The sequence below is a fragment of the Balaenoptera musculus genome, chromosome 11 (assembly GCF_009873245.2).
Source record: "Balaenoptera musculus isolate JJ_BM4_2016_0621 chromosome 11, mBalMus1.pri.v3, whole genome shotgun sequence".
Taxonomy (NCBI): Eukaryota; Metazoa; Chordata; class Mammalia; order Artiodactyla; family Balaenopteridae; genus Balaenoptera; species Balaenoptera musculus.
The window spans coordinates 15623691-15651245 of NC_045795.1; the positions used below are offsets into that span (position 1 = coordinate 15623691).

At 39.7% G+C, this 27555-nt stretch overlaps 1 protein-coding gene across 3 annotated transcripts in view; it reads right to left on the reverse strand.

Annotated features, from left to right (window-relative positions):
• MBOAT1 (membrane bound O-acyltransferase domain containing 1) overlaps positions 1-27555 on the reverse strand; it is a 108188-nt gene that overhangs the window by 14486 nt on the left and 66147 nt on the right. For 2 of the 3 annotated variants that reach the window (XM_036870429.1, XM_036870427.1), the window contains 7 exons: positions 16402-16457; positions 14301-14355; positions 12765-12948; positions 10667-10859; positions 5918-6021; positions 3867-3931; positions 1626-1758 (listed from right to left, as the gene is read on the reverse strand). In XM_036870429.1, coding sequence (XP_036726324.1) covers positions 1626-1758; positions 3867-3931; positions 5918-6021; positions 10667-10859; positions 12765-12948; positions 14301-14355; positions 16402-16457 — 790 coding nt within the window. The remainder of the gene's footprint in view (positions 1-1625; positions 1759-3866; positions 3932-5917; positions 6022-10666; positions 10860-12764; positions 12949-14300; positions 14356-16401; positions 16458-27555) is intronic. The other variant, XM_036870428.1, reaches the window with a different exon arrangement.

Genomic DNA, 27555 nt, shown 5'->3' on the forward strand with positions numbered 1-27555 from the left:
AGTATTGAAAAGCATGTAAGAGATTTTACTAGGTAACTTCCCGGGCCTGAGACACTTCATGACTGTTTGAGTTCATTCTCCTTTTGGAAAAAAAATGGAAATACTGTTCTATCAACCCTCTTCCCTCCATCTCTTACCTAACTTATCTGTGAAAAACATTTCCAGGTCACCCAAGAGGCTTTACAGAAATTAATCCTTTTATACCCATTGAAATCAACTAAAGACATCTTAAGAAATAATACTCTGAAAGTATTAACAAAATTCTGGCCTTTGTTCAAGTTTGTCCTCCCATCTGTTTTTTAGTTTTGTGATCCAAGTTAGTATATGTATGGGAGAAAAGAAAATGTCTTCTGTTTTCAATGCACAAATACGTAAAATATGTACTTTAAAGTGTGCTAATCAGAATAATCAATTATCCATCTTGTTCACACATGTATCCCCACAAACCTTCTTCTAACTAAAAAATTCCATGGGCGAGGAACTTTTGTTCACTGCAATAGCCCAGCACCTACTAGCATATAGTAGGGCTCATGAAATATTAATAGAACAGATGAATTCAAGAATGAGTGAATAGCTGAAAGAAATGGAAAAGAATTCCCACTCTACCTGTCTCTCCATTTAACAAATATGAAGATGTTATCCATTTCTATTCCCAGCACTAGACCAGAAGCAGGGGCCACATCTGTTCTACTCTCCATTTCTTCTCCAGTACCCATTACAGTACTTGGCACGTACTAGGCACTCAATAAATATATTTTTAAAATAAAAAAAAAGAATGAATGAATAGCTGTGCTGGGGCTCCTAAATCCACATCTAAAATACAGCTCAACAAATCTCATTAAAAGCTCTTGGCACCTGAATAAGGAATGCCACAATCATTATCAAGTATTGAAATGAAATAAAATTCAAAGCTCTGTATTTGACAGTTAGAATACAGTGAATTGTAATTACTTATATACATGTTCACCTCATTCTTTGAGGACAGGCATATTTTTAAATTCTGTTATTATTCTTGCTCTACAGCCAGCAAATGGCAGGAACAGTCTAGGACAAACTGAAGGCTACCCCCAAAACCTAGAGAACCAAATTTATCAAATTCACAAAGGACTTTACACAAACTAATTTAATTGGATCCAACATGAGAGCTGAGAGCAATCTTTAAGAGAACAGTTCCTATAGCTGCAATTTTACCGGTTGCTCAGAAACCAAATTATTTTTAGGTGTAGGATAATGAAAAGAGAAATTAAGTAGAGTATAAGCAAAATGAAGTTTTACAGAGCCTACGTTAATTAATAATCATTGTCACCTGTAATTAGTAGACTGTATGTTTACAGCCTTTAATGATTAAAAATGTTTTCATCTCTTAAGGCACTAAACATTGTTCCTAAAAGTCCTTTTGTTTTGCAAACACCCCCTGCAAGTAATATGAAAATAAAATGCTTAACCATTTTATGACCATAAGTTCCAATATATTTAAGTATTTCTTTAATGGGAAGACTTGTTGATTTTTCAAAACATCACTCCTACCATCACCCCCAACACCACTTCTGCCGGGACCTAAAAGACAACAAACACACAGGCATCCGATTACTAAGGAAAAGACCCCACAGCCAAAGGGAGCTTACCGTTCTGGCTGCTAGCGTGACAAGGATTCCAGTTAAGAAGGTAAAGTAGTATCCAGGGTAGACACCATGCCACAAGGCAGACAGGATGAAGGTTAGCACTGTGGGGTACCAGGGAACCCGCTCATAGCACACTCTGTGAAGACAGGAAGGTACAACGGGCCACAGGTCAAACATACCAGAAACTTCCATCTACACCTGCATCATTTTGGAACCAATCATGCAGAAATCATTTGATCCAATATTGATGGCATGCCTGCCTCACCCTATTCAGGCACTTGCAGCGCAATCCAAGCAGCTCTGAGCTCTAGTTTTCTTAAACACTCCCAGACGGGCCATTCACAGTTCAATCTCTTTGTAAGATGCATGAATGTTTAACCTCTGTAGGACTAAATGATCTGGACCCCATCACACAATATCTAATAAAAGTCAGAATGGTCACTTTTCCCCAACGAGAGCTCCTGCCTTATAGAAGCTTATTCCACCAATGGCCTAATCTACCAGGGATACTTATGGATAAATAAGTGCCATTGGCACTAAAACTTTTAGAATCAGGGTAAGGGTCTTTAGAAGTGAGATCTTTATTTTGTCTAAATTAATTTACTTTTCCACGCTGGCCCCAATGTCATCTAACTCATCAACACTGCAGCCTTCTCATCTCTCTTGGCCATGACTCCAGCACAAAATCAACGTGTCAGTTACATGTCTTCTTCAGTCCTCAGTGTCTACTGGATTCCAATCCATGAATTTGCCTTAAAGAGTGAGGACATTGTAAGACTCTAGAAACTGTCAGCAAATACCCTGGAGATCTTTGGCTTCTTGGTTGTTTATTAAAACGACGTGACAGGGGACTTCCTGCCAAATTCAGTCTACGGATTGCCAGTGGCACCGTAGGAGCAACTACATGGCTTCCTAAATGCGAGCCCAGATGAAAAGTAAAACAGAAATCCCAACAGTTAACACCAATCCAGCCTGGCTGGGCTGTCAAAAGTAACCAAGTTAAACCCAAACTAAGGACTACAGCTCTCTCTTCATAGGAAGAAAGGGAATGCATTTGAGGAAAGAAACACAGGATGGGACTCCATTTGTAATGTTTCTTTTTGAAATGAGAGGTAGTTGGCATGGGTATTTGTTTCTTACCCTCTGTATCTTTTTGTATGAATGAAATATTCCATTTTCTAAAATGATTTTTAAATAGTTTTTTTTCATTTTTTATGTGCCCACATGTATGTTCAGTCACATAAAAAATGTTTATGTAGAACGAACTCCTAGTGGAGATTGTAGGACTCTCCATACATTGGGATTATTCAATATACAGAAAGAGGTTTATGCTAAAATGACTTGCAAAATGAATAGCAATAACATTAAGGGCAAATTTTCAAAAACTGCATGTTCAGAGTAGTTGCATGAGTTTACTTTGTTGGAATTATTATACATTGTCTCTTCTTTTACCCCGATGTTTTAACTGATGAAAAATGCTACTTATCAAAAACAACAGAATCAACAGCTTAATATTTTTATACTCTCCCTGCACTCATGTGATAGGAATATTCACAAGCTCAAGTTTGCCACTTCAAGGATAGCATATCATTAGTTCCACAATAACTAATGTTTCTAACTTTGGAATGTGTAGAAAAACAAAAGGACAGAGAAACAACAAAAATACAAAGTTGAAAAGCATAAGCATTTGGGGTACCATAAAGCTTTCGATACGGGGGATGAAATAAACACAGCAATCTTCAGTGATCTGATGCTGACATTGACCCTCCATGACATCTGAGCAATCGGCTCTCCTCTAGATAAGAGGCAGCACATCATAGAGCTTAAGAGCCTGGCTCTGGAGAGACACTCATATCTATTATCTATGAGATATGGGCTCATATCTATTGCTCATTAGCTATGTGACTTTGGGCAAGTTACATAACCCCTCTGTGCCTCACTTTCCTCATCTGTAAAATGGGGATAATAATTACCAACACCTCATGGGATTGTTATGAGGATTAAATGAGTACCTGGTACACAGTAATGGCAGTATGAAGTATTTGGTACAGTGATATAAATATGCTACATTGTGACCTCAAATTAACTGTATTTCTACTTTTTCATTTACACAGCATAGATGTTAATACCAAACACAAGTGTCAGATGAGGTTACCACTGGCAGACTATCGCTGTTCATCTAATGACACCCATCTAAACATATCCCAGTGCCATGAGTAATGAGGTCGTTTTTGTTTTCCTTACCGCTTTAGCCAAGTAGCTGTCTGAATATTCCAGTTTTCTAAGTACATTTTGAAACTTGTGGCAGTCTAGAAAGGAGAAAATAACACCTATCATTAGCTTTAAAAATACCCCAAGAAATGGAAAGTCCTCCCCAGAATTTCCCTGGCGGCAGATTAGACGTGCTATTTCAACAGTGACTACTGACTCAGGAGCAGATCCGCTGTTCCATCGCACACAGTCAAATTTTCTGGGGTTTATAAGATTTACTTTGCAACTAAAACTTGGCTCACAAAGTCTCAATTTTTCTCAATCTATTTTCAAATTATAGGACGACTAAAGGAATGTTTTGTAGGTTTTCCTTCCATTCTGGTGAAACACAAAATTTAAGTCATCTGAATTTTAAAACTAAATACTCTAAAATGGGATTTGCCACCGGAAAAGTTTCATCATGTGAATTTAGCGCCATTACGGAGACGGCTTGAATTTAATTGTCATCTTTTCATTCTGTGGCCATCTGTAAACCAGGTCAGTCTGGTGACGTTATTCTACAAATAGCTGCACAGGTTCAAATGCTTCCAATTGTATCTAGAATAGTAAGGAGATTTTATGCATGAAGGAGTCACAATACAGAAAAGAAAACAAACATCACCCAACTGGCAATGATGCAGGTAAATCAACCATTGAGGAAGAGAGATTCCAAAATAAGTCGTCAACTGGGTTTTCTCATTCAAAAGAAAAAAGAAGAAAAAAAAGACTTAATAAAGGCTGGTGGTAGAAAGCATGAAGCAAACCTTTAAGAACCAGAATTCCTAACGAAGTTGAAAAGTGCAAATGTCACTGTTTTCTGTTTCAACCATAAGAAAATCTTAGGCCACACACTGGCCTAATGTAATATGTTTGGAAGGAAGGAAGAAAGGAAGGGAGAGAGATATCAGACCAATGATGGACGGATAGACAGACTTTTGTACTATGAGTTTTTAATGTCAAAACCCTACGGAGTTTTATTTATCCATTTAGACACCTTCTACGGCTAATAAAATGCTATACACACAGCTTCAAGGTGCCTTAAATAAGACAGACTTCCTTGGTATTCTTTAGCTCCTTGCTCTATATCAACTTTATTGGAAATACAAACTTTCTCCTTCTGGTTTTCTTTTATAATAAATACATAACTCAGCCCTTTACCCAGAACACAGGTCCCCTGATGGCCTAGTTTCCACCAAATGTGGGTGGCAGGTGGTCAGTCTCCACATCCTGGGCTTCCTGCCCTATATGGACATCCCCTTTCTGCCCAAACTCTCCAGTGGCACTCTGCCTGCCCTGTGGCGGGTGGAAAATCAACCACCAGCAACCATGAGTCACCTGGCTAGAGAACCAACACTTCGGTATGTTGAGAATCATGCCCTTCCTCCCAACCAGCTGCCAGGAGGAAAAGGGCCCAAGACTTGGCATTTCTTTCAGCTCCTAGGGATGACAATGCCAAGGAAACCAAGAAGGATGTGGCCCCAGAGAGACCATCACTAGAGATGGAAACATATCCAGAACTGTGGTCCAAGAACAAAGCCAGCGAAAAAGAAAAACCACACTGATTCTAGTGGTCTAAAAGCTGTGCACCAATTACAATTCTTAAAAGTGAATGCATTATAAATGTTTCTAAAGGAACCACCGAGAACACTGGCAATATTGAAATCTAAATACAACTGCTAGTCTGTACCCTTGACTGACGAAAGGAGAATGTGAACAAGAGAAAATGATATCTGTACTTTCTAGCTGATAGAACAGGAATGTAAGCAACAAAAAGATTTTCCTGGCTCTTTTTCAGATTTTTCGTGTGTTGTTATTACTTGAACCATTAATACTGCCAAGAAAGTAGGCACCTTAAAAGAAAAGAAAAAAAAAAAAAGGAAAGAAGTTCCAAGATACAAAATGTCCCCAAGCCTGCTGGAGCCAGCATTTCCTGATAGCAGCTTTTCCTTGCACACTGATGATAAACTTCTATGGATACCACACTCACAGCAAACCATCTGCTTTATTCACAATGGCAGCTTGATTCAAAAGCATGATAAACTCACCTCAATTTTCCAGATGTTTAGGTTAGAAAGCAGATCCCAACAGAAATTTCCATTCTTATCCACTCCGCTGAACCCAAAGCCAGCTGCGTTATTCACTGCATCAGCTATGGTTTTTAAAACAACACATTAGGATGTGGAACAAAAGTCACATTGCTGCTTTAAAAGATACTAAATGTCTGTCTAGTTTTGAGATGAAGAGAGACAGTTTCCTTGGAAAAGAAACCAAAATAAATTTAAAGGACCTGGTACCATTATGAATCAGTTTTGGCTCTTGGGTGACCTCAACTTTTATTCATTCATTTTTATTCATTCACTAGCATTTAGTGACCACCTGCTAAGTAAGAAGGAAGGTGCTAGATGCTCATAGAATGCAAAATGAAAAAAAGAGGAATGAAGAAGCAAAGCAAAGAAACAGGAAGATTTAGTGACCAACTGGATATAAGGGGAGAAAGGGAAAAAGGTGAAAATACATATAAGCTCAGAGACCAGAAGATATAGGGGACTCCGTCCAAGGGCTGTCATTAAAGATGGCGGGACACAGGCTGATATCATTATATCAGGAGGAGAACCAGCTCTGAAAGAGAAAATGGAGCTTGTTCTGGACATGTTAAGCATGACATGCCAGTAGGATATCAGTGGGGGCAGCCAAGATACAGTTAGAAAAATTTAGAACCTAAGAAAAAGAACGGTTCTAGAGATGTGAATTTGGGACCAGCTGCCATAGAGGCCACATGTGGACACAATGACCAAAGCCACCCTACCCACAAAGTCAGTCCTGTGTCCATCGTTATGTCACTTCACTGAACTCTATGAAAATGTCCCCCGGCTGTATTTCAGTTCTACTCAATTCCTTAATGGAATTTTTTACACTCAAAAAGAGATCTGATGAAATCAACACAGTTGTATTATGATAGCCAAGAGGCTAATTTTTTCTCTTATCTTCTTTCAAGTTCAGTCTGTTAGAATATTTTCCTAAGAAAAATAAACTAATGAAATTATAAAGTCTGAGATCTGGGGGAGAGCTCAGAGAAAACTTTCCTTCGCTAGCTCTGTTCATTCCATTTCTATGGGAGTTCAGGTCCAACTCAAGCTGGACTTCTGAAGAAAAAGCAGCCACTCTAAGTATGCCTCCTTTCCTTTTGGCATCGTTGATGATTTAATATCGCTTATCTTATGCTTAGCTTCACTGTAAAATGATCTGGTTTCTTTTAGAAGAAAGGAGGAAAAGTACCGAGTCCTAATACATCTTTCTCCCAAGCCGACCGGAGGGAAACTCAGTGGAAAAGAAAAAGAAGAACAAAGGCAGGGTGTACCAGTTAAGAAACCAAGAGTTTTAAAATGTGTGGGCACAAACTGTGAATGACAGAAATAAACTAAACCAGGAGAGGACAAGCCCTTGAGGGTTGTGTTGACAACTAAAAACAGGGCTGGGGCTGACCATGCTGGGACCAGCATAGCAACCCAGGAATTCCCTCTCCCATCTCCAGCGTCAGATCTGAAAAAAAAAAAAACAAAAAAAACCAGAAGACTAATGACTTCTTTTTTTTTTTTTTGGTCCTTACTATTTTCCCAGGATTCTGTAAAGCATTCCACAGACATTTCTCATTTAATCACACCACTGTGAGCAAGATGGTGGTTCAGGGTGGGAATAACAGGTCTCCTGGATTCCCTTCTCCACTTGGGAACAGGGTCCATTCACAGCCTTGGGAGAGTTGTCTAACTTCTAGAAACCTATTCCCCTGAGTAGAAAATGGATGTAATAACAGTACCCATTTTAAAGGGATGTTGAAAGGATTAAACCAAATTGAATATATGTAGAGTGCATAACACAGGGCCTGGCCCAAGTCAGCACTCAAGAATGGTTAGCTGCCACCATTATTATTGTTATTATTACCACCCTCATCTTGCTATTAAGAAGACTAAAGCTTAGTAATGTTACCACCTGAGTGATCTTAATGTTAAACAGTGCCAGAATCTGAATACTAGAACTCTGGCTCCACAGCCTGAGTGGCTAGGAGTCATCTGAAAGATAAATGTAAGAACCAGAAGCAGTGACTCTCAGAACTGCTGCATTTAGACGAGGTCAGAATTCCCTGCTCCCCTTAGCGCATTCTGCTACCCTGTATCCAAGACTGGTTTTTGCTTTAGAGAAGTTAGAGGTTCTAATTTCACCAGTCTAAAACTGGCTTCGCTTGCATTGTACACGGCTCTAACATATGACTGAAGATAAATTCATTTGGACACCCATATTTTGGAATCTGTGATATTTAGAACACAGCCTGGGCTAAAACTGAGTCTCACTAATTAGTACTAATTAGTAGAAGAAAAACAACCAACCAGCCTCGTATGCTAAGAAGTCCAAAGAAAATAGCTGTACTCTTTCAATAGAAACAGTAGCTAGAACTAGGCTTACACAGTGCATCTCAGCTGAGATTCATCAAGAGGCCAGCTTTAAGGATTAAATTTATAATCATGTACAATTAGTACATCAATTATATGTAAATGGTGTTTGAAGGAGCTGGATAAAACAATTATTCAGTTAAGCAGTTTAAACATTCCCTGTTACACTATTCATTGCTTCTTTACTCATAAATAATACAAAGGTTAATTTCAGACCAGCCCATGCAATCTAAACTACAACAAACTTCAAATTGAGGCCATACAAAGTAATGAAGTGTTTCTACTGAAGCTACGAGAAACAACAAAGAAAGGGCAGTGGGGGAGAATAGACAAAGAGGTAAGTCCACGGAGAAAGCTGTCCATGGAAGGGGTCACTCCTCTATTCCAAATATCTGGGGTCACTCCGCAACGAGCAGACTGACGGCAGACACCCCTGTGCCCCGTAAGCCCCTCCCCACCCAGGTCCCCGCCAGCACAACCCACCTCATGTTAGACTTTCCCTATGAGACTACGGAATGGCCTTTCTTTCCTCCTTAAATCAGGAGCTGCTTTAGTCCAGGAGCCAGCCCATAAGCCCTGGGATACAGAATATGGGAGCGGGAAGGGGAGGGAGAGGGGAAAAGAAAAGGAGGAAAAGTGAAGAAGTAGAAGTTAGGAAAGGAGTGAGATTCTATTACACACACACACACACACACACACACACACACACACTCTCTCTCTCTCTCTCTCTCTCTCTCTCTCAAGGTTGGAGCAAAGCGAAAACTCTACTTCACATAGAAAAATATGCCCAGTATTCCATCCATAGTAGGCCTAATGCCTACCTATGAAGGAAATTATTTTTCAGTAATAAAGCATCTGCAGAAAAAGGAATCAGATACAAGGAGACTCTGGAAGCCCTCCCCAAGGACCAGTCCATGTACATTATCCCCTCTGTAATCCTACTACTGGGACAGCTCCTGACGTGTATTGCCTCATTGGTGTACGCGTCTGTGTCCTCACAGGCTGTAACGATCTTGGGGGCTGAGATATCTTACTCACCTTTGAGTTCCTCATAGCACACGGACTGGTACTCCACAAAAAAACTCCTTGAATTAAACTGAATGGGACCAGAAACAAAATTTCCCCCACGGCAGATTTTGGAAAAGCTCTGAAGTCTCTCTCTGGTCAAGTGTAACATAAATACTGCACTAGACTGAACTTGTCTCTGAACGTTGTGACCTTTAAAAATAATTTGGACCAGGAGCAGGGAAGAAAGAGGAATGGGGGGGTTATTGCTTTGTTTAATGGACAGAGTTTCTGTTTCAGGAAAAGTTCTGGAGATGGATGGTGGTGATGATGGTTGCACAACACTGTGAATGAACTTAATGCCATTAAATCGTACAGTAAAGATGGTTAAAATGGCAACTTTTACATTAGGTATATTTCACCGTAATAAAAATAATAAATGAAAAAAAAACAGTAGCTACGAACTTGATTTGGGGACTATAAACTTGGAGCATGAAATGAGAGAAGAGAACTCAATTAAGTGCTGTGCCCTTATGAAATATGGACTAAGCACTAGGAACTGTTTAATAATCTATTTGACTTCATAAACCAAGTCACTGTTCCCTGACATCAAGCCCCAGGTCACTGGCAGCTAAGGTGTTAAGCTTCCATTCCTGAAAGGGTTCCAAATGTGAAATAGATAGGGTTACCATGCCTTATCAAAACACTTTACCATTCTTGGTAAGTAAACAGAAGGTTTATTGCTCACTTTAGCAAAGGTTTCAACTTTTCTGGTCTAAAATTATTTAAAAGGAAAGAGATGAAAGGTTAATATTGACTAAAGTTATCTCACAGGAAAAAAAAAAGTGTGATAATACCAAATAAAGTTGAACTTTCTACCTTTAAAACAAAAAAAGTCACTTGAAATCAGTTTCTAAGGCATAAAGCTTAACCAACAATTTCTTAAAGAAGAAGTGTAACCTAAATGAGCACATGTGTTGATAAAATTAAGTCAGTGTGTATCCTGTATTACAGACAACCCAGAAAAATTACCAGAAAGCCAGATCATGCCGGAATTTTTCCCTAGCTTTCCAAGTTTGATTGGTAGAAGCAGCAGCTTCCAGGTTTTGACGTCTGTTAATAACAACAGCCAGGATTTCCTTCCTCCTTATCACAGATAATTGAGTTTATGGGCTGCGGGAAAGAAGACGGTTAGTCTGCAAGGTAGAAAGTGACCCCGGCTCAACTGCCTTCCATCACGCACTGGACTTTTTTCAGATTAGGCGATCCAAATGTTGCTCTGGCCAAGCCATCCAAGGAGTATCATTTTTCCCTCATTCATTTAGCACCCTCCAACAAACTCACCTAACGTCCAGGCAAAGTAATACTTGGGCTTCGAGGCTTGCATGACAACATATAAGTAGCAGAGTCGGGTCAGAAAGTTTGCTTTATGAACAAACCAGTCGTCAACCAAGCAGGTGACAGGGAAGGTCTTCGTAAGCGTCAAAAACAAAAGGAGAGACACCAAGGTCAGGCACAATTTGTGTATCACGGCTCTCTGAAAATGGGGGGAAAAATGAGGTAACTATTCAGAAGACACTGGTATGAGGAAAACAATTTCAGCAAAGGCACATTGAGAACAAAGCCATTTCAAAGCTGCCTTGGCAATATTCTCCAGAAGGAGTGGCAAAAGGCATTCTTCCTCAGGGCACGTATTGGATGATGGGCATTATGTGCTATATTTAGATGCAGAATACACCTCTGACACCTGAGGTGGATGGATCTAAAACAAAAGAAAACTTTTACCAGCACATTCTACCAACAAAGGGCAGGTGGTTTTATTACCCAAAACATAAGAGAAATCAGTAACATTACAGGGTGGCGATCTTCCATCAGAAAGAAAGAGCCATTGGCCTTGCGGTCCTGCAGCCAGCAGAGCCAAGGAAATGGGTTTGAATCGCCAGCAAGGAGCACAGAGGCTTAGTTGGGAAGGATTATGTGCACATGATTACATGTCTGAGCCAGGACGTGGGCAGGTAGTAGAAAGCTTTAAGAAAACCTTTCTGGATGGTGTACATGTAGTCTGCTCTGGGGTTAAGCTATACAGAGGTTTTAAATTCCTCTGGATGGAGTCGTTTTGCCTGGTTCCCCTGACATTCCAAACATCAACAGAATTATAGTTCCCAACTTTATAAAAACAGACTTCTTTTACTTGTAACATAGGGATAGCAATAGCACCTCCCCCAGAGGGCGGCTTGGGGTTTCAGCGCGTGAATATTTACAAGGGACTGAGAGCTGGGCTGGGCTCCCCGTTAAGCGCGCACCACGCTGAACTATGATGACACCGCTGACGGGCCAGCAGCTTGTGTGCACCAGCCCCTCCCATCCGTGTGTCCTAAACCAAAGTGCAACCTCACCGCTTCATGTTCTCTGTGCACAAAAAATGCGAGAGTCTCCTTGGAGGGTGATGTGAAGACTCTCTGATAATGTTATTTTCCAAATACAAGTATGTGAAACGCGGCACTCCTGTGACAGATACTCCCTAGAAACACCTGTGGTTACTTTGATGTTTCCCAGCCACGGTGACCTCACGCCTAGATTATGTCAATAAAGCCTCTGGGGCCGAGACATCTAAGTAATCATAAAGTGCAGAGGACCCAAATGTGTCAAAACTCTCCAAAAATGCATGCTTTATTAATCAATCACTTAAATTTTCAAGTACTTAATGGTGCCTGATGGTAGCACTTTAAAAATATTTAAATTATCCTCAATTTCTCCCTTTCCAATGTTCCCCATCCCTTCAATTAATTACAGATTTCCCTTAAATATAGGATATTTGATCTGGATAAATTCAGCATATTTGGAACGTTCAGTGAATTAAGCGCATGTTGACTAATTTGAGGTTAATACACTTCAGATTAAAATTAAAATATTATTTAAAAAAACCACCTAAACTCTCTCAAAGTCAGTATGACCAAACTACAGGCATGCCAGTGTAAAACTGGTTTTCCTTGCCATAAAAGCAGGATCTGCAATAAAAAGCACATTTATTCTGGTCCCACTCTTTCCTCCTCCACCATTTATGACATAGTATCTTTTGGCTGTCTATGAATTTCTATTCATAAAGAGAAAACACTCATAAATTTGAATGTGTTAACAAGCACAGTCATAGGCACATTGTAGGCACTAAATATTGGCTGGTTGGCAAATGGGTTAATTGCTTCAATATTCCCAGCCAATGAGCTTCTCTGTGAAATAAACATCTGTTGCTCCAATGCAGAGAACTACTGCAAATAAATACCAATATTGATATTTTAAAAAAACAGGGGGAAAAAGTTATCGGCCAAGATTTCTGGTAAACTGTTTGGCTTTTTAATTAGAACAATTAAAAGTGACAGTCAGCCCTGGCAGCAAAGCTCTATTTTCTGGACCTCTGGGTAAATACTTGGCACTAAAAACTTACAGTGGGAGAAGGTTCTGGCAGGCTGTGGAAGCCTTTTTCCTTCCAGTTCACTTCCAGCAACTTCATGTGTATATGTCTCCCCTCAATGAAGGCTATATACTCCTTGAAATTGTTACAAGGGCCCGCTATGACACTCATGAAATTGAGAAGGTAGCTTACGTATTCCAAAAAGGAGGGTTTTGCTCTGCGAAAATAAAGTAAAAAGTTAAAGGGTCTTCAGTCTTTGATTTTTCGTTCATATTTGCAAATATGCCGATCGTAAACACAGGTGTTGTCTTTGTGGGTTGTTAAACGCGGCATGATCCTTCCTTGTTGTGGTTCTTTAAAGATCCGTCTAAGGAGAAATCTAGTTGAAAGGAAGTTATTGAGGTGGGTGGCGCAGAGAAGGCACAGCACTCCGTGGCGCCCTCTCCTGGTCACCCACAGCTATAAACGCGGAGGGCCAGGAGTGGGCCAAAGGCAACCCTGAGGTTGGGAAATGTTCTTTCTCAGCAACCCTGGCTGTCTGTCTACCAGAGAAAAGGGTAGAACCGGTTTCCACTTGAGGCCACACAAAACTACTGCTGTAACAGCCTCTTGTCTGCTTTGGCATCCAGGCATGAGGTCCTGGACAACAGACAAGGGTAGTGGCAGGAAAAAATTGTCTAGAGACCAGTTCTGTTTCGTGTTTTAAGGGCCTTTTAAAGGGCATGCTCTTCAAGTAGGACAGAATTGTGGGGAAAGGCTTCCTCAAATGCCATTGCTAACCAGTCGCTGGAATGATGCCCTGTAGCATTTACACCCCCATGATGATTAGCAAAGAACTTGGTTCATTAGACTCTTCCAATGATACTTTCTACGTTGCTTCCAAGTCCCAATTTCTTAATGAAGGAATGGAGCTGGGACCCTCTCTTACATATCCCAGTTATTTCCCCCTGCTCTCTGGTGGGAACCCTCCACCATGGCTGCACCTCTCTCCCCCACGTGCTACCCCATAAGCCATTTCTGCTCCTCTGTCAGTGTTATTCTCCTGCTTTAGACGGCCTCCCTTCCTCTCCGATACCCATCCCCTTTCTACTACACATCAACACTGGCGAAGTCCACCTTCAGCCTTCAGCTTCCTCCTTCCTCCTATTCCCCAGCCCATATTTATCTCTCCAACCCCACTTCCTATCTCTTTTCATGTCAGCATAATCATACTGATAGGCACTGATAATCAACTGTTTCTTGACAACCCTCAGACACGTGCCCAATAAAAATAATTTTGGAATAAAGAGAACAACCCCACTGAAGGAGAATCCTGTAAAACTAACAAAATACAGAGCCATTTACCCTTCGATCTAGCACTCTCAGTTCTGGGAATCTATCCCACAGCTATACCCAAACCCATTTAAAATGACCTATGGACAAGGTTATCATGGCTTACCATTTATAAGAGCCAAAGACTGGTAGACAACCCAAGTGTCCATCAATAGCAGATTCATTCAATAAACAACATTAAGGAAGATCTCTGGATACTGATACCCAAAGGGCTCAAGAATATGTTGTCAAACTTACTTTACAGCAAGCCGATGTTGCTCCGTGGAAAGATCTTCAGCCTTTCGACCTAATCCTATGAAAAGAAATATTGAGAAATAAGATGTTTTAAGTGACGTAGATAACTTAATCCTTAAAGAGGCTTATAAAAACTCATTTGAAAGAAGTGATTCGTTTTTGTTTCATCAATCATAAACAGTCCCCGTTCTCCATTTTTTTCAGTGGATCAAAGGGCTGCCTATAAGGACACGTGTGAGGAGGAAAGTCTCTATAGGTTCTTATGAAGAGGGGAGAATTCAGGGGTTACCCCGATTTAATTCACACAGTATGAACATGGATCCCAGAGAACCCTTCACACCTCATACACTCCTTACCACACTGTATACGTTTTCATTGCTCCATGAGAGACATAAGCCTGCCTTTGCAGCCTGCACCTGCCTAACTGCCTTCCTGATTATGCTGGGTGCAGATACCTGGTATAAGCTGGGAATGCAATGGAATGGATGGGGAAAGGAATAGGGGACTTTCCTCTTCCAAAAAAACAGGAAACGTAACCCTGAATGCACGGAAAACACAAAAGAATTATCAAGAGGTTTTTCTTCTTTTAAAACTCATCCATGCCAGAAAAACTCCCAACCAAATCACATTTGTGCTTCCTATAAAATCTGTATGTTAACTAATAGTCAAGGATACTGAACTGTCATCTTAAGAGCAGAAGAAGCCGACTTTAAAACTGTATATTCAGCTAAGACTGATTAGGGTTACCGACCATCAAGGCAACTCAAAAACATGCCTAAGAGAAGGCAGAGTGTTTCTGGAATTTACTTGTTCCTCCCACACACAAGAAAAAAAAAAGAAAAAGGCAAATAAACATTTTGCTGCATGTAAGGGATGTTCCAAAAAACAGGGTAAACTGAGAATGCTTTAAAAAGTAAATTTAGGCAAAAAGCCTATGTATTAAAAACAAAACAAAACCAAGAAGCAATGTTAATTAAAAAAAAAATCACACTCACTTTTTTCTAAGATCTCATCAAATAGTACAGCTCTGGCAATCCCAGGAATTAAATTGATTTTAGCTATTGACTTACGGTGCTAATGTGAGTCTATAATGACTACCAAATGGTTTTCAGGTACAAAAATATTGACCAACTCACCCCATTTTGCCCAGGACTTTGCCAATGTGGGCACTAAAAATCTCATATCCTGGGAAACCTCTGGGTTCTGGGCAAACCAGGACATTTGCTCACCCTAGAAAGACTCCATCCTCAGAATAAAATTACTCAGTTCTCTACAGAATGACTAAATCGCCAAGTATGAACTAGGAATAAACAGGGTCAAAATGAAATTAAATCAGCTCCCCAGCTGTAAGGAAAAACAGGAAGACTCGCTAGCAGAGACTAAATCTTCCCAACCCGTCAACACATAAAGAAGTTTCAACAGTCGGCCAGAGCCATACAAATCCGCAGAAGATCCCTTTACTAATTGCACCTGGCATCTCTTAAGCCCATACTGAAACCTTCCACCTGGATGGAAGGGCCATCCTCCTTTCCTGGAACCCAGTATTAACAGTGGAAATAATCACACTTTCTGGCCATTATCAGGAAGGGCCTGAGCGAAGAAAATGTTCAGTTTTATATAAAGAAAAGATTCTTTTTCTTCCCAGCTTTTTATAGGGTTGGGCTAATCTCATTAGATAATTTTCCAAGCTGCCGCACCCCAAAAAGTGGTTAACTAGCCAACGCTGTTTAACCTTTTATTACCTCATGAGCTTCTCAGAGATTAAACCAAAGAAAAAGGATTCCATTTCTTCTGAATGGATTTGGAAATGAGGGGCAGAGAGCACCATACATTAACTTAAATTTAAAACACTGTAAAGCTAAACAGAAAACCCACCATTCTCAATACAAACATTTTAGCCAAGACTACGGATTCAGCTGGGAAATGGTAAATAATAGCTGGGAAAGTAAAAAGCTATGATTAAAGTGGGCTGCAAATTTTTTTTACAAGATACGGCAAGATCTGTCAGCCCTTGTCTAACCTTTGGACTGTGTATACAGTAGAAAAGAAGAGCTCTGAAGGTCAGGCTCACTCTTAGAACCAAAAGGAGGGCTCTTTTTCTCACCGTCATGAACTTGGAACGCCAAGGTTGTGATCTTCTGAGTGACAATCATCAAAGGCCTAAAAGGAAGATAGAAAACAATCAAGATTGGCAGGACTGCCACTGGAGAAAACATTTATTCCATTTCTGGGCATGGTAGTGTTTCATCTTGAAAATTATGAAATAAAATACAAAACCATGGAATTCAAACAATTTTTTTTCCCTTCCAAATCACTTTAAATAAGTAGATAGGCAACAGTGAACAAGAAGATCACCGTAGAAACTCCCTCTTGTATTCTTACTCAAAGCTAAGTTCTAGGACCAGCACTGCCGACATCGCCTGGAGCTTGTCAGAAACACAGACTCTCACACTCCATTCCCAGCCCAGAAAATGAGAACGTGCATTTTAACAAGATCTCTATGGAATTCAAATGCACATTTAAGTGTAAGCAGCACTGGTTTGGGAGATACCTAATCCAGTGCCCTGGTTCCACCTGGGTGGATATGTATTTTGGCTTCTTCATGCTAATATGCTCTAACATGCTTTGTTCTATTTAAAGGCAATTCTTTCATTCACACATAGTAAAAGATACATTTGTAAAATGTAGCTGCCTGTAAATAAACCATTTAGTGACCGAAAATAGCACCAATCTTATTTTGAAAAAAGCCATCAAATACAAGCCTAAGAAGTGACACCCATGTCAACAAGCATGTCAAGATAATTCAGTGTATACCTATATCCCCATATATATGTATACATATAGCTGATTCACTCTAGCAGAAACTAACACAACATTGTAAAGCAATTATACTCAATGAAGATGTTAAAAAAAATCACACCCACACAAAAAGATAATTCAATGGAAGCAATAGTCTTTTCAACAAATAGTGATGGGACAACTAGATATCCACATAAAAAGCATACAAAAAGTAACTAAAAATGGTCCAAAGACCTGAATATAAGAGCTAAACTATAAAACTGTTAGAAGAAAACACAGGCATAAATCTTCATGACCTTAGATGTGGCGATGACTTCTTAGATGTAACACCAAAAGCACAAGTAACAAAAGGAAAAAATAGATTAAATGGATATCATTAAAACTTAAAATTTTGTGCTTCAAAGGACACACACAACCAAGAAAGTGAAATTCACAGAGTGCATGAAAATATGTGCAAATCATATATCTGCTAAGGAACTCGTACTAGACTATATAAAGAACACTTCCAACTCAATAATAAAAAGACAAAAGTAACAATTTAAGAATGGCCAAAGGATCTGAATGGACATTTATATTAAAAAAATATATACAAATGGTGAATAAGCACATGAAAAGATGCTCAGTAGTAATCAACCATCAGAGAAATGCAAATCAAAACCACAATGAAATACGACTTCGCAAGCACTAGGATGACCAGAATCAAAAGCATAGATTGTGTTGGCCACGAGGTGGAGAACTGGAACCCTCACACATTACTGGTGGGAATATTAAATGGTGCAGCTACCTGAGAAACAGTCTGGCAGTTCCTCAAAACGTTAAACATAGAATTACCACATGACCAAGCAATTCCACTCCTAGGTGTGTACCCATGAGAAATAAAAACATGTCTACACAAAAACTTGTACATACATGTTCAGAGCAACATTATTCATAACAGCCCAAAAAGAAATAACCCAAATGTCCATCAACTGATGAATGGATAAATAAAATGTGATATGTCCCTCTAATAGAATATTATTCAGCAATAAAAACAATAAAGTACTGATACATGCTACAACATGGATAGACCTTGAAAACACTATGCTAAGTGAAAAAAGCCAGACATAAATGGCCACATATTGTATGATTCCATTTATATGAAATATCTAGACTAGGCAAATCCACAGAGAAATGGATTGCTGGTTGCCTAAGTCTGGGGGAATTGGGAGGAAATGAGGAGTGATAGCTAATGCGTACAGGTTTCTTTGGGTTGGGTGGGTGATGAAAATATTGTAAAATTAACTGTGGTAAAATGGTTACACTCTGTAAATTCACTCTGCATATGTGTTAAAACCTGCTGAATTGTATACTTTAAGTGGGTGAATTGCATTGTATGTGAATTATATCTCAGTAAAGCTGCAATTAAAATGACACCTGAAAACTGAACAGCTACACGTAAAAGAATGAAACTAGAACATTCTCTAACACCATACACAAAAATAAACTCAAAATGGATTAAAGATCTAAATGTAAGGCCAGTCACTATAAAACTCTTGGAAACATAGGCAGAACAGTCTCTGACATAAATTGCAGCAAGATCTTTTTCGATCCACCTCTGAGAGTAATGAAAATAAAAATAAACAAATGGGACCTAATTAAACTTAAAAGCTTTTACACTTTGAAGGAAACCATCAATAAAACAAAAAGAAAACCCACAGAATGGGAGAAAATATTTGCAAACGAAGCAGCTGACAAGGGATTAATCTCCAAAATATACAAATAGCACATGCAGTTCAATATCAAAAAAACAAACAACCCAATCAAAAAATGGGCAGAAGATCTAAATACACATTTCTCCAAAGAAGACATACAGATGGCCAAGAGGCACATGAAAAGCCGCTCAACATCACTAATTATTAGAGAAATGCAAATCAAAACTACAATGAGGTATCACCTCACACAGGTTAGAATGGGCATCATCAAAAAAATCTACAAACAACAAATGCTGGAGAGGGTGTGGAGAAAAGGGAACCCTCTTACACTGTTGGTGGGAATGTAAATTGGTACAGCCACTATGGAGAACAGTATGGAGGTTCCTTAAAAAACTAAAAATAGAGCTACCATATGATCCAGCAGTCCCACTCCTGGGCATATATCCAGAGAAAACCATAATTCAAAAAGACACATGTACCCCGATGTTCATTGCAGCACTATTTACAATAACCAGGACATGGAATCAACCTAAATGTCCATCAATGGAGGAATGGATAAAGAAGATGTAGTGTGTACACACACACACACACACACACACACACACACACACACACTGGAATATTACTCAGCCATAAAAAAGAATGAAAAATGCCATTTGCAGCGACGTGGTTGGACCTAGAGATTGTCATAGTGAAGTAAGTCAGACAAAGACAGACAAATATCATATTGCTTATATGTGGAATCTAAAAAATGGTACAAAGGAACCTATTTACAAAACAGAATAGAGTCACAGATGTAGAAAACAAACTTGTGGTTACCAGGGAGGGTAAGGGAGGGAAGGATAAATTGGGAGACTGGGTTTGACATATACACACTACTATATGTAGAACAGATAACAGATAACTAATAAGAACCTACTGAATAGCACAGGGAACTCTATTCAATACTCTGTAATGACCTATATGGGAATAAAATCTAAAAACGAGTGGATATATGTGTATATATAACCAACTCACTTTGCTGCACAGCAGAAATGAACACAACATTGTAAATCAACTATACTCCAATAAAAAATTAATTTAAAAAAAAGACATCTGTTTTTCCAATCATCTAGCCTAGCTTAGTACCTTTAATAGCTCTATCCTTGCCCAATGAGACGAGATAACATCCCACTGCCCAACTACCCTACTTTCCTTCAAACCTTCTAAGTTTAGCCTGGTTATCTGATCTCCATTCTCATAGCTTCTTATTGAATTTGCCATCTCTGACCCGTATGGACTGATGACTCATTTACATAGAAAGCTGAGGTTTGGTCAACGTCCTGTGACAGCATCTCTGGGATAAACCTAGGATGCCACACAGCCTCTGTGCCCTGAGCTCAGGCCATGCCCAGGTGTGGCAGGATGGGATCAGATGCAAACCATCTTTAGGCCAAGGCTGATGTGTCCACTGCACTTGGCCACCTCTCTGTGAGTCCATTTTCTTTAATTCCTCTCGTTCTCATTTCCATTTTCCATCTCTTTAAAATAACAAGCATGTAATATTTTAAACTGTCAATATAAACTAATAAGATAAACTATTTTAAAGAAAGTGCCAACAAATGCCCTTTGAAATCTTAACACCTACGCCCAACTTTATATCTTATTTGTAAAAGTCCAGTGGCCAGCGTTTGAAACAAGCTTCCTAATGTTGTGTAAGGCGAAGAGAAAGGGGAGTGAGTTGTCTGACTGTGGAAGGGAGGGGTGACTTGCTCTCCAGGACTGGGGAGAAGTGGGGGGTGGCAGACAAGGGAGCCCCCAAAGTGGTCATTCTAGGGCAGCAAGACATGCTCACAGCTGACACTAATTTTGACCACTCTCTTGTATAGTGAGAAAAATAACTGCTTCCAGAACACCGAGGTTTGGGTCCTAGAAATAAGGATTACATCAAAACTTTCTACAAGAGCAATTTCGTCTTACAGACAAATATATAACGTCACAGCCCATCTTAGTGATATTCAACAATACCTCCGACCCAGAATGTGTAACAGATGCCGGGAGCTGTTTTTCTCAAAAGGGACTCACACTAAGCATTACATTCAATGTAGTTGCCAAATATGACTGTTTTTGTTTTCAAAGCCTCTTTGTGCTTTTTTTCCCCTGTAAGGTTGTAAGCCTGAGGAATCACTAATAGGACTTAAACTCCCAGCCTTCTTTACACAAAGCCCATCACAAATTTTTTGTGTTTTGAGACACACATTCTGGTGACCATGCAATTTGCAAACCAAGTTCCTACATTTGATTTAATTGACAACTTCACTTTAAAAGGGTCTAAAAAATTGATATATCCATAAAGGAAACGTGTCATGGAATTAGCCTGACCTTCTGCCTCTACAGAAATGTAACATTTGTTTTCCTCTTTCTGGGGTTAGATTTAATGTATTCCATAATTAGGCACATGTTCAGCAAAGCATTTAGAGTCTATTCGCAGAAGTGGTGGGCATGAGAAAGCACCTCTCAGACTGGCTGCTGGGGGTGCGTAACTGGCTGCAGCTGCATCCTCTGACGCCACCACCTGGCTGGGGCTCCTCCCACGCCTCCCTGAGGCTGCGTCCAGCCAATGACTGAGCGCAGCAGGGTAGCCACGCCCCCCAGACCAGGCGTGGCGCTCCTCAGCCAGGGAATTCCAGCTCGAGGACTTATCCTTGAACTCGCTGAAACAGGCTCAGAACTGCACTACAGTCCAAGACCTCCCTTCCTTCCTTCCCTCTCCCATCTCAGGGGTGAGATGTGCATTTTAATCTGATGGCTCTCCCAGCCTCATCCAGTTCCCTCCCTGTTTTCCCCCACAGGTATTTCACCCAACAAATCTCATACATCTGTTCCCACGTTGGCGTCTGCTTCTCAGAGAACCCAGACTAATGCAATACACACTACTGAATATCTAGATCAATGTAAATAAGTAAAAATGACTCCATGTTCAATCTGTACCTTTGGGCCTATGTAAGAACCACATTGTTACCATTCTTTAGGGGAAAAAAAATCTCCCTTTTGGGGGAAAAAATAAGAAGCTATAGATCAAATTTTGTTACCCATCATCTAGACTATACTTTTAATAATATATCGCTTCTGTTTTAAACATCTGAAGAAGTTTCTAGCAACTTAAATAAGAAGCGACTCACACATGTGATCATGGGCTTATAAAACACAACATACTGACAACTTGCAGAAAAGGAAATGGAGTTAGACAACTTCTACATTCTTACTTTTCTGGGGGTGTAAGGAAGAGCGCCATATGCTCCTGTTCAGAGGAAGTCCATTCTGAACGCTTTTCACTGATCAATTTATTTAAACCGATGGGTAGATCAGATGCCAAACTCAGACTGCACAGCTTACTGAGATTTCAGAGTCAAATCCATAGAGTTACCAACTTAGGATAAAACTCAAATACCGGGACTTCCCTGGTGGCACAGTGGTTAAGAATCCACCTGCCAATGCAGGGAACACAGGTTCGAGCCCTGATCTGAGAAGATCCCACATGCCGCGGAGCAACTAAGCCCGTGCGCCACAACTACTGAGCCTGCGCTCCAGAGCCCGTGAGCCACAACTACTGAGCCCGTGTACCACAACTACTGAAGCCAGTGTGCCTAGAGCCCGTGCTCTGCAACAAGAGAAGCCACCTCAATGAGAAGCCCGCGCACCGCAACGAACAGTAGCCCCCGCTCGCCGCAACTAGAGAAAGCCCGCGCGCAGCAACGAAGACCCAATGCAGCCTAAATAAATAAATAAATAAAATTTAAAAACACTCAAATACCATCGATGTTGCATTTCAATCAAAACATAATATAATCTAAGACGTGTTTGTTGGTCTGTGATCGGAATTCATGCTTTTTCCGGAAGAAATACAAAACCCAGGAGATAGAAGCACATACGACAAGCACACAAAGGACACAGAAAGGCTCCTTGATGCAGCCAAAGGACTTCCTCAGGACAATGAGGCCTTAGAAGCTTAGCTGTACTCAGATTACCCACCCCCTGAGAAGTAGGCCCTGTCCTTGGATTTTTGCACACTCACCAGTCAGAGGCCCCTGCCCTTGAATCTATGGGAACCACCTGACCAATCGGAAACCAAGGTTTGAGTCCAACAGGGCTGAGATGGGGCCACTTCTCTTTTGTCCTGTGAATTTTTTTCATAATAAAAAAAAAAAAAAGCTGAAGAAAAATTTTTCTTCCTGAACCTAAAATTATTAGTCTAATTTGGATAAAGAAATATAGGGGGAAATAAAGTACCGGGAAAACAGGCAGATGGAGATATGTTTAGAGTAAAAAGAAAGAACTATGCCACTCTGCTCTCCCCACCACACACACACACACACACACACACACACACACACACACAATCAATGCCTTCTGATACAGACTTCGGGCAATTTACCAGTAGTGGTACCCATTCATCCATTTCCATTTCCCATATCAACTCCCAACAAAAGATAACCTGTTTTTAAAACACTAAGCAAAACTCTGTTTTGAGCAGTATTCCAGTATAACCTGCCTATTTTACCTTAATCTTTGGACCTTAAGTGGTTAAGTTCTCTGTCCTGGTAAAGCTAGGATGGAACAATGAGATGATGCAGTCATCAGTTAGAGGTGTCAAAAGAGCCAACCAATCACAGCTGGCTGGACAGCATCAAGCCAAATCTGACATTCAAGGATCTTATTTTCCCTAATAGGTAATTTTAGCCGCAAAAAGTTATACTTTATATTTTCATCAATTCTTTGCTTATAATACAAATCCACTTTCAATGCATACATACTAGGAAAGCAAGGAGTCAGGCCAGCAAGAAGTTTGACAGGATGGGAGAATCCAAGTACAACAAACTTCCAATCAGCCACAATCTAGGACGGGGCTGGATCTTGCACAACAACTAGGGGCGCCAAGATACAATGCAAACTGCAGCCCATGGCCCAGACCCAAGAGCTGAGGGACAGACAGGAGGCTGTTGCTTCTGCCCCTCCAGTATCCCGCTGCTCCCTGGATTACTGAAGAGGGGGGTGATGATATTACACCTTTAGTACAATGCTCCCAAACTCCTATCAACTATGCCAGCCTGGGGGAAGAAAACAAGGGACTCCTGGAGTCATAGCAAAGAAAGTACATGTTTCCACCAGGCTTCCTAGGGCTGCAAATGAAGGCAATGGAAACTCCTCTGGACTCACTTCAGAGTTCACTGTTATCTGTTCAGACCCATCTAATCGCTATACTTTGGCACTCAACAACAACAAAATCACCAGCTCTCCATTTTAACAGGAACCCACCAAATATACTTGGTATAACTTATACTCATGTCCTCAGAATTAAATTCCAAGTGATGGTGCTAATGACTGAAAAGCTGGCAGCAGACGGAAGGAGAAACATGAAATACGCTAATCTGGAAATCTCTTTGCAAATCTCTTCTTTTGCTCATATTATAGAACCCAGTTATTTGCACATACTGGGCTGGTTAGATGGAGTGATCAGGATATCATAAACCAACAGAGGAAAACATCTCGCCTGGAACAATAGGGCAACGATCTCCACTACTCCAAGGGATGTGGGCAAGTGATACTTCTAGAATGCCCAACAGGATAACCAGGAACACAAACGGCTATTGTTCCACTGGTGTAGGCTGCAGTTCACCATGATATGCATGCATAGTATGCATTCAAATATATTTAAATAACATTTAGAATTTATTATTATAATCATATAAAATAACAAAACAATTATTAAAATCACCAATAAAGACCACCCCCCCAACCCCAGACAGAATCACTGTCTTAGCATTTATTATTTCCTTCCACTCTTTTTTCTACACATGTCCACATTCATAAAAATGGAATCTTAATACATGTATTTGTTTTGTGGTTTTGATTTTCCATTATATTGTAAGCATTTTCCAATGTCATTAAATATTCTTTGAAGACATCATTTTTAATGGATGTATATTAGTACCATAATTTAATCATTCACCTCTTTTGGACCAATTAGGAGCTTCCAATTTTGCACTATTATCGACAACAGTTGAACACGCTTATGAATAAATTTGATTTCCTTAAGGTAATTCAGTTCCTAGGAATTTATCCTATTATAGGATATAAACTTTAAAAAAAATTCTTGCTTAAAATTTATGGCTAACTTGCCTTCCAGAACGGTTGTACCAATTTATACTCCCACTAGCAGCGTATGAGTTCTCATTTCATAATGTTTTCAAAAACACATGGGTAACCCAAATTGCCAACATGATGGGAGAGCAATTATCTGCCTGAATCTGGCCTCGCCTGCAAAAGGAATTAAGGTTCCTTCTTGCTTCTTCCCTCAGAAGAAAACTCGATTTGCACCCTTCTGTGAGCAAAAAGGAATCCGTTCACTATCACCAACTTAAAAGGAATCAAGTATCAGCTTTATTACAAGCAGTTGTTGAGCTTTCCCGGGGAGAACAGTAAATGTTCCAGTATTGTTAATAACCCATATTCACAGAGAAAACACGGAGGACACTGGCTTCTACATGTATTGATACAAACTACATTAGCAGCACGAATAAAAGTGTATCTTGTGTGTCATCCTCACCATTAACATCAGTCTTGATTACTTTCAGAATGGTAAATAAAACTGCGAGCCCCAGAATCATCTGAAGTACAAGTTTATGTGCTCCCCCCAAATTAAAAACATATATACGTCATTGGACACAAACACTGACATGATCCAATCCTGTTCAATTCCTGTCTGTGCTCTTACTCTAAATAAGTATGTTAAGCACATAGGTTCACATGCATGCTCAAAAGAGAATAGCTATCACATCAGGCTGCTTTAAAACGCCAAGTTCAACTTCAAATCACTGCTTGATTCCTCAACAAAATCCTAAATAAGATTTTTAGGCTAAAATAAATAGTAGTGTTAAACAAATTCCATTCTGAAGGAGAACTGGTGGTTGCTTGCATGTTCTTAATGAGACTAGACACTGGAAAAGAATCTCTCTTATTGACCATTTGTGATTTAAAACATCTTGTCAATTTCAGTAAGTACCCCTCCATTTATGTTTCTGACATTATCCAAGAAGATGGATTTATATCAGTGAGGCACTGTGCATTTATGGTGACAGGAAAAAAAATAATGCTGCTGCTTAACAATGCCCTATAATTTTTTTTAAAAAAGACATACCCTCCAAGAACTGGATAAAGTATGGTCACTCCACAATCAGGGATCTAAATCACATTCTACTTATAGGAGCAGACACATTTTTGTTGTATCCTTTCCCAAACAAAAGTGTCCTTTCTCATTCAAACAGTCTACACTTTTGTGTGTAAAGTCAGAGATTTCTTAATACAAGGAGATCCAAAAAATGCCAGAGAACAAACATCACCTAAGGAAATTTATCATGACTATGCCTATGCCACTGAAAGTGGAATGGACAGGAACTGATTTCCATCCTCCCCTGCTGTCAAACCCCAAATCCACCCCATTTCATAAGCACATGACTTATGCTTTCAAAAGAAAGCTGGAGTAGCAATTCTCATCATATCAGACAAAATAGACTTTAAAATAAAGACTATTACAAGAGACAAAGAAGGACATTACATACTAATCAAGGGACCAATCCAAGACACAACTGTAAATATTTATGCACCCAGCATAGGAGCACCTCAATGCATAAGGCAAATGCTAACAGCCATAAACGGGGAAATCGACAGTAACACAATCATAGTAGGGGACTTTTAACACCCCACTTTCACCAATGGACAGATCATCCAAAATGAAAATAAATAAGAAAACACAAGCTTTAAATCATACATTAAACAAGATGGACTTCATTGATATTTATAGGACATTCCATCCAAACACAACAGAATACACTTTCTTCTTAAGTGCTCATGGAACATTCTCCAGGATAGATCATATCTTGGGTCACAAATCAAGCCTTGGTAAATTTAGGAAAATTGAAATCGTATCAAGTATCTTTTCCGACCACAACGCTATGAGACTAGATATCAATTACAGGAAAAAAATCCGTAAAAAATACAAACACATGGAGGCTAAACAATACACTACTAAATAACCAAGAGTTCACTGAAGAAATCAAAGAGGAAATCAAAAAATACCTAGAAACAAATGACAATGAAAACACGACTACCCAAAACGTATGGGATGCAGCAAAAGCAGTTCTAAGAGGGAAGTTTATAGCAATACAATCCTACCTCAAGAAGTAAGAAAAACCTCAAATAAACAACCTAACCTTACACCTAAAGCAATTAGAGAAAGAAGAACAAAAAAACCCCAAAGTTAGCAGAAGGAAAGAAATCATAAAGATCAGATCAGAAATAAATGAAAAAGAAATGAAGGAAAGGATAGCAAAGATCAATAAAACTAAAAGTTGGTTCTGTGAGAAGATAAACAAAATTGATAAACCATTAGCCAGACTCATCAAGAAAAAAGGGAGAAGACTCAAATCAATAGAATTAGAAATGAAAAAGGAGAAGTAACAACTGACACTGCAGAAATACAAAGGATCATGAGAGATTACCACAAGCAACTCTATGCCAATAAAATGGACAACCTCAAAGAAATGGAAAAATTCTTAGAAAAGCACAACCTTCCGAGACTGAACCAGGAAGAAATAGAAAATATGAACAGACCAATCACAAGCACTGAAATTGAAACTGTGATTAAAAATCTTCCAACAAACAAAAGCCCAGGACCAGATGGCTTCACAGGTGAATTCTATCAAACATTTAGAGAAGAGCTAACACCTATC